The 17,054-nt window shown below is 37.0% G+C and overlaps 1 protein-coding gene across 2 annotated transcripts in view; it reads left to right on the top strand.

The window, feature by feature from the left end:
- The window catches only part of UBR1 (ubiquitin protein ligase E3 component n-recognin 1), a 117,731-nt gene that overhangs the window by 88,247 nt on the left and 12,430 nt on the right, over positions 1 to 17,054 (top strand). For both annotated transcript variants that reach the window (XM_045539737.1, XM_045539727.1), the window contains exons 36-43: positions 816 to 871; positions 1,921 to 2,017; positions 5,636 to 5,703; positions 6,149 to 6,299; positions 10,336 to 10,423; positions 12,182 to 12,315; positions 15,106 to 15,214; positions 16,854 to 16,910. In XM_045539737.1, coding sequence (XP_045395693.1) covers positions 816 to 871; positions 1,921 to 2,017; positions 5,636 to 5,703; positions 6,149 to 6,299; positions 10,336 to 10,423; positions 12,182 to 12,315; positions 15,106 to 15,214; positions 16,854 to 16,910 — 760 coding nt within the window. The remainder of the gene's footprint in view (positions 1 to 815; positions 872 to 1,920; positions 2,018 to 5,635; positions 5,704 to 6,148; positions 6,300 to 10,335; positions 10,424 to 12,181; positions 12,316 to 15,105; positions 15,215 to 16,853; positions 16,911 to 17,054) is intronic.

Below are 17,054 nucleotides of genomic sequence, written 5' to 3'. Positions count from 1 at the left end.
CAATATAGTATAACATTGTGTTCACTATAGTGCTTTTTTCATTGAACAGACATAATGTTCTACTTCATTCTTGGTACATAAGCAGCTAATTTATCTCATTCTCTGTGGGAATGGTGTGACATGTACAAGATGTGTTGTCATAGTATAATAGTTGAGAAATCAAAACAAAGGGTCCTTTATTACTGTCCATTCAAAGATGGAAAAAGAAAATAAGATATAAGCCTTCATGGTTATATCTGCCACCAAGGATCAGTGAAAATAAGAGTAAGTTAGCAATAAATACCCTTGACAAGGCAAAATATATTTCTAAATCCATAGTTTTGGTATTTTCGTCTTCTTTTTTCCTATAAATCTTTTCTAATTCTTTTAAAATTGTACCTAAAAGTGCAATAAAATTACTTGCATCTGCTTTAACATACTATTTTTTAAAAAAACAGGTTATGATTATATCTAAAAATTACTTATTTAAAATTTTTTTGCATAAAAGAGATCCTTTTCTTTTTTTAAAATATCATATTCTATAATAAAAGAGATTCTAAAATGAGAAAAAACAAACCACGCTGCGTTGTTTTTCCCAAGCATTCTTTATAGATTGCTGCAGGGACTTTAATATTTATCCTAGTACAGTTGCTTCTTTAATATTATCTCCAAAATTGGAAAATTTTGGCACAGGCTTAAAACATGAGACCATGGAGGGGAAAAGTGCAAATCATCTGATCAAAAATATAATTAAAGAACATTTGATGAACAGTAAGTACATTATACAATTGTAGGAGTATTCAGGATTTATTATTTTTATGTTTTTCTTATTTGAGAAAACCTATTGGGAGATGAAGGAAAACCTCTGTTTGGAGCACTTCAAAATAGGCAGGTATGTATACTCCAACAGGGTACATGTAACTCTTTTTTTTTTTTTTTTGGCTTCCACAGGTAATTTATCAGTTTTTTAAAAAACTCTTGAGCTGAGTGCAGTGGTACCTGCCTGTAATCCCAGCTACTCAGGAGACTGAGGCAGGAGGATTGCTTAAGGCCAGGAGTTTGAGGCTGTAGAGTGCTATGATCGTGCATATGAATAGCCACTGCACTCCAGGCTGGGCAACAGTAAGACCCTGTCTCTTAAAAAAAATTTTTTTAACTCTTTTTTTGTAAAAATTAGCAGAATTCTGTATGGGGGGGGGCGGCGGGAAGGAACTGCTTCATTCTCACAGGAAACTGAATAGCCAGTGCTGTGCACTTTACAGAGCTTACTCAATCTAGGAGGTTAAATGTAATTCACACAGAGATTTCAGGTGATACTTGATTACTTTTTCTTCCTTTCTTTGTTTATTGCAAATAAGAATCCTGGTGTCTTCTATATTTTTCTCCCTCATATAACGTTGAGTATTAATGCTGGCTTAACTCTAGATAAATCATCATACTGATTCAAAACTAAGCTGTCCTTGATGGGCAGATCCTGACAATTCTAGAGGACTGTGCTCCTGCCTCAGGCCTAAGCCTCATAACACAGGGGACCCTGGAAAACAATACTCAAGAAATTTGTTCAGTATACCAGTGAAGACAAAAGGGGCAACTAACGTTTCCCTAGACCACCTCCCTCCTTGCCATTTTCCTCTTATTTTTTGATAGCTGGCACAAGGCACTTGTGCTCTACAATGTGCTCAGCTCTGGGAAAAATGAGTTCTTAAATGGGAATTAAAATGATCACAGTTGTAATACCTCTTTGTCATGAGAAAATCCAGAAATTTAGTTTCAGTCATAAAACTTTTTATAGGTATTAAGAATATTGTATTATTTGCAAAAATGTAAAGTATATAACGAGTGTGCAACTAACTCTGACAGACTAGAGTTGGTTTTTACAGTGAATGACTTAGGTCTGTCATCTTTCCTTATCTTTTTATCTTCCCCTTTCTTACAATCTAGCATAATGGTCTGAAAGCATTAATGCAGTTTGCAATTGCACAGAGGGTTACCTGTCCTCAGATTCTGATACAGAAACATCTGGTTCGTCTCCTGTCAGGTAGAGTCTTCTCTAAATTATTATGTTATTATTTATGTCTTTTTCCACTACCTTTCTGCCAGTGTATTTCATTAGGAAACAATACACTGTACTAATTTTGAGGACTCACTAATAAAATATTGCTGCTTACATCAGCCTTGCAAAAATACATAAAACACCTACCTGTCCCTGTAATACTTGTAATCTTACTTTAAAAATCTGTTTTTTTCCAAATATTTTCAATTTATGTTTCTTCTACCCACCTGGGTTATTAAGCCAATATCCGCAATTACTAACATTTGTGTATCCCCAATCTGGTTAGAAAAGGGAGCAATGATGTGGGAAGATCATTTTAAAATATGTTTAATTTTATTGGTGAGTCAAAGTCATGTAAAATAATAGAAATTCTAAGTGTGGTATTCTCAGAACTCAGACCCATGCTCTTTTCTTTGAGAGGCAGACTCTAATACCTAGTTTTCTCAGATTCTAACAAGCTGAAAATTTACTAAGAGCTCATATGGCATTCTCAATTAATATAAAAATAAAAAGAGAGATAAGCGGTTACATGGCAGTAGAATGATTTTGCTTTCGTTTTGGTTATATGCATGTCCATTTGGGCATTTGAAGTCTACTATAAGAGCACCTCTGCACCCAACAGGTCAGCCTTTAAAAGTGCTATTTGTAAATCTATTTGTTCATAAGTCCAAAATGTCACTGGTAGGGGGTTTTCAGCTTGCTTCCCAGATATATTTCTACCAAATAAGAGAGTTATTCCAGTTTTTTAAGCTTTGAAAGCCAGGCATAGTCTTCTTCTAGCTGAACTAGCAGGCATTTTTTCCCAACAAAACAGATCTTTTTTACCTTGAAAATCTATTGAGGCAGATAAATTTCCTCCTTGTCAGTCCCCTACCAACTTCTTAAGGAGCTCTTCCTGAGCAGCTTTCTGCTCACTGTCTTGATGTGGGGATTCCACAGCTTCATCCAAGGCTGCAACCCAAGTTTCATTAGAACTTTTACCATGCTTAAATTTTATATTTTCAAATTAACTTCTAGCTGTCTCCTGAATGGTCCTTATGCTAATAGAAATCTGATTTTGATGCTGTTCCACTAGCCACACACTTAAAAGTTTTTCGTTTTTTCGTTTTTTTCTCTTGTTCAGTTGCATAGGCCCCAAACTTTCCATATGTTACATAAAGCTGTCTTTGTTCTCAAGACCTCTTCCTATTGTTGAGCAATTTATCCCATTGCATATTGTTTTGTTTTTGTTTGTCATAATTGAGGTACCTTGTTTTACCAATACTTCCAAATAGTCTCACTTCTTTTATACTTATCACACATTTGGGGTTTATAATGTTTAAAACACCTCAAAATAAACACGAAACAAGGAGATTAACATCATCCTAGATGGCCCAGACTAAAATGATAGTGTGTAATCTCTAGTTAGCAGTAACTGGCGGAATTGATTTGCTTTTGCTCTGTAATGTAGCTTTGTGCCTATATATGAAAGTTTTTCATATGAAAATTTATGAGCAGAAGCATCTTTATTTGTAAGGCATTAGGTCTATAAACTATATAATGAGGTATAAGATAGGGTCCCTGCCATTATAATGCTTATGATTGAATTAAACAGGCAGAACCACTGTAAAAACACACATTATAAAATAGCCAAATGTCACATGAGTGCCCCAAATATGTACTTCAAAAATTGAGACAAGGAAGAGATCACTGTGGGGCTCTGCTGTTATCTCCTCTAACTGGGGTAGGATTTGAATTGAACCTTGAAGGGAGGGCATATCATAGCCAGGTTGAGAAGATAAAGGCAACATTCCAAGCATAGGACATATTTGAACAAAGATTGAGGAGATAAGAAAGTGTGTGGTATGTTCAAATCGACAAGTTTGATAGGACTAGTGGCATCTATAGATAGAGAAGCATGAAGTTGTTTTAATAAAAATATAGGCTCTTACACGCCCCAAAGAGAAGTCTGAACTTTATTTTTTAGGGAGTTTCTAAAAAGTTTTGGCAGTGGTATTCTGAGGTTAATTTGATAGTGAATAGTTTGGATTGAAGGAAGGAAAATTAGAGGTAATGTATGTATCTGGTTGTAGTAGTTCAAGTAGTCTGTATTCAAGATTTTGAACTAAAATTAGTAATAGAAAACTCAAAAGAAATAAGGAAAGTCCAGAATACAGAGCTATTTTCAACTAGTTTTAACTAGGTTAAGAAATTTACCTAGGTTGGGTATGGTGCCTCACGCCTATAATCCTAGCACTCTGGGAGGCTGAGGCAGGAAGATCACTCGAGGTCAGGAGTTCCAGACCAGGCTGAGCAAGAGTGAGACCCTCTCTCTACTAAAAATAGAAAGAAATGATCTGGACAGCTAAAAATATATATAGAAAAAAATTAGCCAGGCATGGTGGCACATGCCTGTAGGCCCAGCTACTCGGGAGGCTGAGGCAGTAGGATTGCTTGAACCCAGGAGTTTGAGGTTGCTGTGAGCTAGGCTGACACCATGGCACTCTAGCCTGGGCAACAGAGTGAGACAAGAAAAAAAAAAAGTAACAGCTTTCTTGGGATATAATTCAGTCTCTCATTTTTATATATACAAAACCACTTCTGTTGTCTTCTTGATTTCACTTCTTTGCCTGTTTTTCCTTGACTTCTGGATTTGTTGCTTTTCCTTAGAGATGGACCAAATTAGAAAGATGGTAGCTTTTGAGCTGTCTGTAAACTATTTTCTAATTTTTTTCAGGAGGATCTTCTCCATCCTCATCTAACCCACCCTGTTTTGCATGTTCTCTCTACTCCCCACCCCAAATTTGTTTACAGATATGGATCACAGAACATTTAGGCAAAACATAATAGAGGGAACATTGTATAAAAGTAATCTTCTTACTCATAAAGTATTTCTTGAACAATCTCTATTTCGGTTGTCCTAGTTCACTTACCCTGCGGTCCCCAACCCCCAGGCCATGGAGGTCCATGGCCTGTTAGGAACCAGGCCGCACAGCAGGAGGTGAGCCACTGGCCAGCAAGCGAAGCTTCCTTGGTAATTACAGCCACTCCCTATCACTCGCCTCACCACATAAGCTCCACCTCCTGTCAGATCAGCAGTGGCATTAGATTCTCATAGGAGCAGACACCCTACTGTAAACTGCGCATGCGGGGGATCTAGGTTACGTGCTCCTTATGAGAATTTAATGCCTGATGATCTGAGGTGGAGCTGAGGCAGTGATGCTAGTGCTGGGGAGCAGCTGCAAATACAGATTATCATTAGCAGAGAGGTTTGACTGCACAGTAAATGTAATGCACTTGAATCATCTCGAAACCATCCTCCCACCCCATCTAGGGAAAAATTGTCTTCCATGAAACCAGACTGTGGTGCCAAAAAGGTTGGGGACTGCTGCACTTACCTTTTCCTCCTACGTCTTATCTTTCAACCCTTAAATTGTGTCCAAGTTTTTAGGAACCTTTTCTCAGTTCAAATTGTCTTTCATTATCATTCTCATATCTTAAAGGTGTGATATAATAATTTCTGTATTTTATAACTCTGTTATATGTTCATTTCAGTTGTTTTTTGGTTGCATTTTATTTAACTATGTTTCTATCTTACTAAATTATATAAACTTTTTGTTTCAGTTCTTCTTCCTAACCTAAAATCAGAAGATACACCATGCCTTCTATCTATAGATCTGTTTCATGTTTTGGTAAGTATTCAGGAATATTTTTTAAGTCACTCAAGTTTATAATTCTGTGTTTTTTCCTCATTCAAATTCATACTCTGTTCAAGATTATACATTATTGGTGTTGAACCTATAAAGTTTGGTCTCTTATGTCCATTTTGTTTATGAATAGGTTCAGATTTGACAGAGACCATCAAATTCACTTTAAAAATGAAAGCACATTTACTTTTTACCTAGAATAAGTAGACCCAGCAAAGGAATCACCTATTTGGTGATGACCTTTGGTTCTCCATTTATGACACATTATACTCCAAGATATTCTATTGAATAAATAGGAAAAATATAGTGATTATTTAAAAAAAACCCACAAACACAGTGCACCATCTGGTGGCCTTCACATTTAGTTGTGAGATTAATTTGTATTGGTCTTTTGTTGTTACCCATGCTGATATCCATTTTTCTCTCATAGGTAGGTGCTGTGTTAGCATTCCCATCATTGTATTGGGACGACACTGTTGATCTGCAGCCTTCATCAGTTAGTTCTTCCTATAACCACCTTTATCTCTTCCATTTGATCACCATGGCACACATGCTTCAGATACTTCTTACGATAGACACAGGTAAAGCTTTCATCTGGGTGTTGAATTTCTAAGTTCTATGTTATATGTTTTGAATGATTATTCGTCTGTTTTTTTATGGATGCTCTCTAAACAGGGAAAGGTAAAATAAGATGTGAAAGATAAAATAAGATGTGAAAGGGATAATTAGCTGAAACTATCTGATTCTCTAATTTTCGGTTGCTCTACAGAGATGCAGGAAGACTACAAATTCTCAATTTATAGCCCTTTGTGTAAGGTATCTTATATGTATATATGTTTACATATATTCTGGATCAATGGAACAGAGTAGAGAGCCTGTAAATAGACCCACATAAATATAGTCAAAGGAGCAAAGGCAATACAGTGGAACAAAGATAGTCTTTTCAACAAATGGTGCTGGAATAACTGGATATCCGCATGTAACAAAATGAATCTAGACACAGACCTTAACACCCTTCACAAAAAATTGAAACTCTTGCAAGATAACATCACAGAAAACCTAAATGACCTTGGGTATAGTGGTGACTTTTTAGATATAAGACCAAAGGCATAATCCATGAGAGAAATAATTGATAACCTGGACTTCATTAAAATTAAAAACTGCTCTGCAAAAGACAATGTAAAGAGAATGAGAAGATAAGCCAGAGACTGGGAGAAAGTGTTTGCAAAAGACACCTCTGGTAAATAAGGATTATTATCCAAAATATAGAAGGAACTCTTAACACTCAACAATATGAAAACAACTCAGTTAAAAAATGAGCAAAAGGTCAGGTGTGGTGGTCATGCCTGTAATCCTAGCACTTTGGGAGGCTGAGGCAGGAGGATTGCTTGAGGCCAGGAGATCAAGACCAGTCTGAGCAACATAGGGAGACCCTATCTCTACAAAAAATAGAAAAATCAGCCGGGTGTGGTGGTGTAATGGCACATGCCTGTGGTGCCAGCTACTTGGGAGGCTGAGGCAGGAGAATCGCTTGAACCCAGGAGTTTGAGGTTAAATGAGCTATGATGATGCCACTACACTCTAGCCCAGGCAAAACAGTGAGACCCTGTCTCAAAAATAAATAAATAAATAAATAAGTAAAGTAAGTCAGTCAGTCAGTCACAAAGGACCTGAACAGACACCTCCCCTGGGAAGATATACAGATAGCAAGTGATCATATGGAAAGATGTTCAACATCTACGTGTCATTAAGGAATTACAAATTAAAACAACAATGACATGCCACTACACACCTATTAGAATGGCCAAAATTCAAAATACTGACAACACCAGGTGCTTGCAGTGTGAGCAACAGGAACTCTTATTTTTTGTTGACGGGAGTGCAAAATGGTAGAGTGACTTTGGAAAACAGTTTGGCAATTTCTTATAAAATTAAATATACTCTTACCATATGATCCAGCAGTCATGCTCCTTGGTATTTACTCAAATGAATTGAAAACATATGTCCACACAAAAACCTGTACAAGGATGCAGCCTGATTCACAATTGCCATAATTCATAATTGCGAAAACTTGGAAGCAGCCAAGATGACCTTTAATAGGTGAGTGGATAAATAAATCATGGTACATCCAGACAATGAAGTATTATTAAGTATTAAAAAGAAATGAGCTATCAAGCCATGAAAAGATAAAGAAAAAACTTAAATGCCTATTACTAACTGAAAGAAGACAATCTGAAAAGGCTACATACTATATGAATCCAACTATATGATACTCTGGAGAAGGCAAAACTATGAAGACAGTAAAAAGATTAGTGGTTGCCAGGGGTAGGGGATTGGGAAGGGATGAATAGGCATAGCACAGAGGATTTTTAAGGCAGTGAAATGTTCTGTACAATTCTGCAATGGTGCATACTTGTCATTATACATTTGTCTAAACCCATAGAAAGTACAACACCAAGAATGAATCCTAATGCAAACTATGGATTTGGGGTGATAATGATGTGGCAATTGATTATAACAAATGTACTACTCTGGTGCTGGATGTTGATAGTGGGAGAAGTTGTATGGTTATAGAAACAGAGGGTATGAGAACCCTCTGTACTTTTGGCTCAATTTTACTATAAACCTAAACCACTCTAAAATAAAGTTTATTGATTAAAAATATCTTATTTCATGGGTGTATGCATTTGCAAACTCATCAATTGGAGAACTTAATATTTGTGTATTTCATGGCACATAAAATTTACGTTGAACCAAAAAAAAAGAAGGAATCATATATAAATATTGAACTCTAACATTTGAATTGAAAAAATCAATATGGGCCAGGCACGATGGCTCACACCTGTAATCCTAGCACTCTGGGTGGCTGAGATGGGTGGATTGCTTGAGGTCAGGAGTTCGAGACCAGCCTGAGCAAGAGTGAGACCCCATCTCTACTAAAATAGAAAGAAATTATCTGGCCAACTAAAATATATATAGAAAAATTAGCCGGGCATGGTGGCACATGCCTGTAGTCCCAGCTACTCGGGAGGCTGAGGCAGTAGGATCATTTAAGCCCAGGAGTTTGAAGTTGCTGTGAGCTAGGCTGATGCCACGGCACTCACTCTAACCCGGGCAACAAAGCGAGACTCAGTCTCAAAAAAAAAAAAAAAATCAAAATGAACCTGTGATATGCTTTCCTCTGTTTTTTGAAACATATTTCCTAAAGAGATCTTATTTGGAAAATGAAAAGGAATAGCAATATTCATTCTAGATAAGATAAAATTACTCAGGGCAATTTTAATTGTGACCTTTCAGATAAATTAATGCATAAGCAAAAGCATTTTTAAAACAATAGAGCACTATTCAAATGTGCTATAACCATCTCTCACAGCAAACTGCAAAGTAGGCATTTTTATCTTCATTTTAATACAATAATACTGAAGTTAGAGAACTTAAGTGGCTTACCAGAGCCTTACTGTAAGTGGTAGAGCTGGCAATTGTTGGAAAGGTTTAGGATGGTCCTTGTCAAGGATTGGTCAGTAGAGGAAAATGCCCTCACAAAGTTCTTTTTATGGGACTCTGAGCATGAAGGCAGGATAGCCACCAACTTCCCTATTTCTAGAGGTTGAATTTCTACCTGCTGGCTAAGTTTCCTAGGAACCTAGAGCAGAAAGATAACCACTAATTTATTACCCTGATCATATTATAATGAAGTAAATATTAAATATCCATGTTTAGCAACTAAATATTAAACATGCATGTTTAGTGATTCTGCCCTATTTGCTTCTTCAGCCCATGTACAGGTAAACAAAGTTTACCTAACAATTTTAATATTTAGAATCAACTATTGTCGGGGCATGGTGGCTCATGCCTATAATCCTAGCACTTTGGGAGGCTGAGACAGGAGGATCGCTTGAGGCCAGGAGTTCGAGACCAGCCTGAGCAAGAGTGAGACTCATCTCTACAAAAAGTAGAAAAATTAGCTGGCACAGGCCTGTAGTCCCAGCTATTCAGGATTCTGAGGCAGAAACATCGCTTGAGCCCAGGAGTTTGAGGTTGCAGTGAGCTATAGTGATGGCACTGAACCTTAGCCCGGACAACAGAGCAAGACCCTGTCTGAAAAAAAAAAAAAAAAAAAAGGCTGGGCACGGTGGCTCACGCCTATAATCCTAGCACTCTGGGAGGCCGAGGCGGGTTGATTGCTCGAGGTCAGGAGTTCAAGACCAGCCTGAGCAAGAGTGAGACCCCATCTCTACTAAAAATAGAAAGAAATTATCTGGCTAACTAAAATATATATATAGAAAAAATTAGCCGGGCATGGTGGCGCATGCCTGTAGTCCCAGCTACTCGGGAGGCTGAGGCAGGAGGATCGCTTAAGCCCAGGAGTTTGAGGTTGCTGTGAGCTAGGCTGACGCCATGGCACTCTAGCCCGGGCAACAGAGCAAGACTCTGTCTCAAAAAAAAAAAAAAAAAAAAAAAAAATCAACTATTTAGATTGAGAACAATGAGAACAGGGGAAAGAAAGAACTTCAGCTGTGTTGACATTGTTCATTATCTTGGAACCATGAAATTGAGTTGTAATTTGTAAACTGAAAAGTAAATACGTAAATTCATCTTGCAGAATTTCTTTTTTAGGCCTCCCCCTTGCTCAGGTTCAAGAAGACAGTGAAGAGGCTCGTTCTGCATCTTCTTTCTTTGCAGAAGTTTCTCAATATACAAGTGGGTGAGTAGCAGTCCATTAGTACTATGGTTTTAATAATTCCACATCTTGTTCAGTTGTTTGGCAGTATAACTTTTGAATCATTTTAACTCCAATTTGAAAAAATCAGTTAAGGGCTTTTAGCATGTGACTTTGTTTGCTACAGGATAGGCTTCCAGTGAAGAAAACTTAATTTGATGGTTTTACCTTGAAGTAAAAGGTAGTAGGTTGAAATAACAGCTACCCACTTATTTGTTTCTGAGTCTAAAACAAATTTGACACATCTTTACTCTTGTAAACTGACTTTGGAACATAGGCAAAAGATGATAGAATTTTTAAAAAATGACAGTGATTAGAATTTAAATAAATGTAGAAAATAGGTTTATCCTTTTATAGCGACCCATACAGTTGATGTATTCAGTGCACTTTAATTACACATTTTTAAAGCTGTTGTAAGTATTGTGTGAAATGTATTGACATTTATATTTTAATATGTACATAACATACATATAACATGTACACACATTTGTATAATATATAATTTACATACATTATACATATACACATAACTAATAATAATAAATATATGTATAAATATATAAGCTCTGCTGAACTTCATCTGTTGCTAAGTTCCCCTCATTTTCATCTTCTACACCAGCCTTTTTATTTTTTTAAGTTAATAGACTTTCTTTTTTAGAGCCACTTTAAGTTTATAAAAAAATTGAGCAGAAAGTACTCCCTCCCCTCAACCAGTTTCCTCTATTATTAACATTTTGCATCAGGGTGGTACATTTGTTATGAGTGTTGGACCAGTCTTGATACATTATTATTAATTAAAATCCATAGTTTACTTTAGGTTTCACTCTTTGTGCTGTACCATTATAGTATCATACAGAATAGTTCCACAGCCCTACAAATCACCAATCAATTTTAATACAAAAATCAGGGAAATGTTAATTTTTTTTAGTTAATTCAGTTGCTTTGGTTAGTTATTGATAAATTTTTCTTTTCCACATTTCATTACAAAGGTTTTTAATCTCAAAAAAAAAAATGAAAGTTTCAGCAAGCTTTAAGTTTTATGTTGGCAAGTATATTTTTTTTTCTTAAAGAGTGAAGTTTCTTTAAAGTAGATTTTTTTGTTTCCTTTTTATTTTTGTTTTGCTTTATTTTTGATCTCCACCTAAGAACATGAAGAGAGTAGTTTTGCCTTAGAAATCTACATAGTGGACTAAGTGCAGTGGCTCACGCCTGTAATCCTAGCACTTTGGAAGGCTGAGAAGTTTGAGACTAGCCTGAGCAACATAGTAAGACCTTGTCTCTACAAAAAAATTTAAAAATTAGTTGGGCATGGTGGTGTGCCTATAGGAGGATAGCTTGAGCCCAAGAGTTTGAAGCTGTAGCCAGCTATGATGATACCACTGCACTCTAGCCTCAGCAACAGAATGAGACCCTGTCTCAAGTGAATGAATGAGTGCCCTACTCAGTAGACACCTGTCTACTCAGATACAAAGAAATCTCCACTTGATCATTTGGTAGGTTCACAAGACAATATAAAAAAAGAAAAAAAATCTACATAGTCAAATATGCAAGACTTGTGGTTTTCTTTAGGAGATTTAAACACTGGAGCTATTAGCTAGTTAAATATTGTGTTTTAAATGTTTAAAAATTACATGGATAGTAAATCATTTAAAATGTTTATATTTTTGAAAGTGGATGTTTTAAAAATCTAGTGGTTTCAGTCTGATAAGTATTCTGTTCTGTTCTGGAATTATTGTCTCTTAGCTGCATTGGGTGTAGTATTCCTGGCTGGTATTTGTGGGTCTCCTTGAAGAATGGCATCACCCCTTTTCTTCGCTGTGCTGCATTGTTTTTCCACTATTTACTTGGGGTAACTCCACCTGAAGAACTACTTACCAGTAAGTAGGAAAATGAAATCACAGAGTAGAAAATGGGAAACTTCGTTTTTACCTTTAAGATCAAGAATACCAATTTAGAGCAGGCAAAACCACTTGTCCACTCCCCACCTCTTTCATCTGTGTTCGCACCAAACATGTCTGCCCCTGCCCTGGTGTGGGTTAAAGGTGAGGCCAAAAATCAGATAAGCCTCATAATCCACACAATCCTACTCTTGGCTCCTACCTGTGTAGAGTTTATGTGCTTGAGCTTATAAAATGCCTGCATGCAGATTATAACTGGATAGGATATACAAATAATTAGAATCTATGCTGTACTATAATTAGAAATAGTTGTCTTTAGGGAAGAGAACTGTTTGTCTAAATAGGAGGAAGACTTCATTGTATACTTGGTTATTTGAATTTTGAACATATGACTATATTAAGGAATTAAAATGCTGCTGGTAAAGGCCTGCTGGAACCAACCAAGGTCATGTAAATTTAAGCACAAGGTTTATTTTCTTTCTCATTTACTTGCCTCTAAATCTAGGCCTACGTAGAGGAAGCTTCCTGATAGCTTTGTGTGGGTAAAAATCAGAACATTTGTATGATTTTGGAAGAGTCATCAAAGTTGCTCAGAGATTCTTTCTTTTGTCCTTTTTAGAATAAACTGACCAGGTTACCTTTACTGGCTGTCAGCTTCTTATCTTGAACTCAGCTCAGTAGGGTTTATTTGATCTAGATTAGTCATGGTTCTATTAATATATTTAGGTTATTAAGTATGAAATGTCCGATTTCCTTAAGTACTAAGTTTGACGGTTGGTATCTCTGACATTTCATTTTGACACTTCTTGTTTTATGTTTATTGTGAAGGTACATTCTCAATCTTTCAAACACATGTTTTGGCTTGTGATTATCTTTCAAATTTTTTTTTTTAGAGCAATTTTTGTGAAACCATGAATAAGTAAAAAATTCGTGTTATTTTCCAATATGAGTTCCATCATGGAACCAATGTAGTGCAGACAGCTTGAAATATCAACGAAGTGTTTGGGAAGGATGTGGCTAATGAACACAGAGTATATCCATGGTTTGAGAAGTTCCCTTCTGGTGATTTTAATCTTGAAAGTGAGCCACGTGGGCAACCAGAAACCAAGATGGATAATGATGAGCTGAAAGCTGTAGTGGAAGCAAATCCATCTCAGCCTATGCATGAATTATCAGCAAGGTTTGATGTTACTATTCCAACAATATTGGACCATTTGAAATAAATGGGCAATGTAAAGAAACTGGATAGATGGGTTCCACATGAATTAAAAGAGCATCAGAAGAGAAATCATCTAGAAGCTTGCCTTTCTTTGCTGTGATGACATAAAGGGGAATCATTTCTATACTGTATTATTATGTGTGATGAAAAACAGATTCTTTTTGACGATTGCAAGCATTCGGCACAATGGTTGGATAAAGATGAAGTGCCAAAACACGGTCCAAAACCAAATATTCATCAAAAAAACTAATGGTGTCTGTTTGATGGTCCAGCACTGGTATTATTCAGAATACTACAGTTTCATGAAACATGGTCAACCAATTACAGCAGATCTCATGCAACCAATTGGATGAAATGATGAGGATGCTTGCAGTTAAGCAGCCAAGATAGGTCAGTAGAGACAGGCCAACCCTCTTGCAAGACAAAGCTCAACCATATGTTGTACAAACAACGCTGCTCAAACTATTATACAGAGACTAGACTTAGAAACTCTCTGTCCACCATATTCACTAAACCTTGCAACACCTGACTACCACTTCTTCCAGGCTTTGGGACACTTTTTGCAAGGAAAATTATTCAATTCTCAACAAGCTGTGGAAAATGCCTTTTGAGATTTCATCGCTACTTGCTCTCTAGGCTTCTTCACTGCTGGCATAAACAAGCTACTGTTAAGATGGCAAAACTGTCGATAGTTTTAGGCGCATACTTTGACTAATTGTACTGTTTCTTGTTTGAGATATAATAAACTGCACTTTCAATTTGAAATCAGACATTTCATATTTAATGTCCTTAATATAAAATAGGATGCCACTTTCCAAGTAGTTGCCAGTACAGATGTGCTGTTTGCACACACACAACAATCACGTATTTATCTATCTAGTAAGTGCTACAGTACAGCAGTGAATAAAATAAAACTCCTTTATTGGGAGGAGACCAAACATAAACAGATAAATATATATGTTAATAATATAATGTCATGGTGATAAATGCTGCAAAGAAAAATAAAGCAGGTCATGGGAATAGAGAGTACTGGGGACAAAGTGGGAGCTCTTTGAGACAGGTAGTCATGGGAGGCTTCTCTGTGAGGAGACATTGAACAAAGAGCTACATAGATGAGGTTGAGCGGAAGGAAGAGTATGCTTAAGCAGAAGAGATAATAAATCCAAAGGCTTTGCTTGGCGTAGTCAAAGAACAGCAAAGACATGAGTAAGGCTGAAGCCTAATGAACCGGGTGGGGGCAGCAGGAAATGAGGTCCAAGATGCAGGCAGGGGCAGATCATGCAGGGCCTTCGGGCCATATAAGGACTTTGTATTTTATGCTAAGTGTGATGGTTAGACATTGGAGCCATCTGATCAGGAGAGTGACTCTATCAGATTTATGTTTTAAAAGGATCATTGGATTATTTGCCACCCATGGTTTTATGGAGTACAAAATATACTCCATATGTAGAGATTGTAGAAATGAATATAAACAGTGAAGAAACTCTGTTCAAACAGATTGACCAGGTAAGAGTAATGAGCTTATTAAATGTGTTTTTATTCTCTTGCAGATTCTACAGAAGGAGAGTACAGTGCACTCTGTAGCTATCTGTCTTTACCTACAAACTTGTTCCTGCTTTTCCAGGAGTATTGGGATACTGTAAGGCCCTTGCTCCAGAGGTACTATGGGGTAAAATGTCATTGTTGGGTTATTATACTGTTTGAAATTTTAAAATTACAATTACTTGCTAAGCTTTTAGATTGATTAGCATTGATTGAAGGGGAGCAAGAGTATAGGAAATTCCTAATTCATATTCATACACTTAAGGTGTGGGGATAAAACCGGCAGCCACAGGCCGCTAGAATTCCTGCTTTTGCCATTACAACCATTCATTTTACTTATTTTCCCCACAGCTGGTTTCTCATCCCAGTTTTAAATGGGGTAGGGGGGAGAGAATGTTGCTGGCACACATAAAGTCACAATTAAGTATCAAAAGAATCCACATTGGAGCTGGGTCCAAAATAGGAGCACATGTACATGGTAGCATGCATCTCAGGAGGGTGACTGAGGAGAGAAGGAAGGTCATTTGGTAGAGTAAAGATGTATCAGTTAAACTTCGCAGAGAGAAATGTGTCTTTCTTTCAGAAAAACTTTCTACACCATTATTTACCAGCTCTCCTGTTCATTGTCAACCTTCCTAACCTCTAGTCTCCTTACCCTATCTTTGCCTACACCATTTTCCACCATTTTATAATCACTTCTCACTGTGTTACTCTTACCTGATTTCCCCCAAGATTTCCTTTAGTCTACATGCTTTTCTGTCTTTTTCTTTCTCCTTTTTCTTTAATCTTTTTCTCTTTATGCCCAGGTCAGGATTTGTGTGAATGTCAGCCTCTGTCTCCTGCCACCCTTCTTGTGTGTTAGGTTCTCGGCGTTAGATTCTTTTCTTTTTTGCTTCCTCATTTCTCATGTGGTATTCTGATCTCTAGTGTGATCAAAATGAACTGTTTTTAAAAACTCAATATTATGCTTTGTGTTGAGTATAATCATGGTAGGTTGCCCTGATTTTGCTTTTATATTCTTAGAGTAGGTAAGTTTTGAACTTGTTATTCTAGTTTAATCAAGCATTAAAAATTCAAACTTTGAAACAGAAAGTCCTTGCCTTTTGTACTATTCCTAGCCCTGCTTTCCTCATAGTCTTTCCTCATCTGTCTCTGCTCTGTATTGTAGGGGACTGACCCCTGCAGTTCCTGTCTCCATAATGAGCTGGCTTCTGCCTAGGTTCAGCCAGCGGGAGGCACTGACAGGATTTGGAGGCTGGGAAGAAAAGCCAAGCCTAAGTATTCAAGCTACCTCTCTCTGCCTTGCGGGGTATCTCTGGCAGTGGCTGCAACTCTTCTCTGGCTCTGGTATCCCGCTGGCAACCCTAGGCCCTGGGCTCCAATAATATCATTGTTTCCTTTTGTTCTTCCAGCCAGGGGCAGTGGTAATCTTTAGGTTGCCTTTATGTCTCATGGTTGGCTTCTCAGCCCCTATATCACTTTTATTGCCACAGCCTGGGAAATTCCCTCTCCTTTAAATACTTAGACTGGTTTCTGTTTTTCTTATAAGAACAAAAAAAAAAAACAAGAAATTAATAAGAGAGGGAAAAAATAAGTAGACACTAAAAAGAAAGGGAGAAGAAAAGGGGCCAGATGTAAGGTAAATATATAAGAGGAACACAGAAAGAAAGGACAGAAATAATTGGAGAGAATGACTCATTCCAAATATGCTGAAGCTGGGTAATCTATTGGCTTTTTCTCTTGGCTTTACATACAGGTGGTGCACAGATCCTGCCTTACTAAACTGTTTGAAGCAAAAAAGCACTGTGGTCAGGTTGGTTTTACTACTTAATCCTTTACCCCCATCCATAAATTGTGTTTCCTAGAGTAATTGGTTTGCTGAGCATGCTTTCTAGTTTGCCATCTTCATTCTCACTTAGACATTTCTGTTAGGTCTTTGCCAGAAATCAGATTCTTC

Source organism: Lemur catta, chromosome 1 (assembly GCF_020740605.2).
Source record: "Lemur catta isolate mLemCat1 chromosome 1, mLemCat1.pri, whole genome shotgun sequence".
Taxonomy (NCBI): domain Eukaryota; kingdom Metazoa; phylum Chordata; class Mammalia; order Primates; family Lemuridae; genus Lemur; species Lemur catta.
Note: the sequence above shows the minus strand (reverse complement) of the source record. Positions and strands in the feature narration are given on the sequence as shown.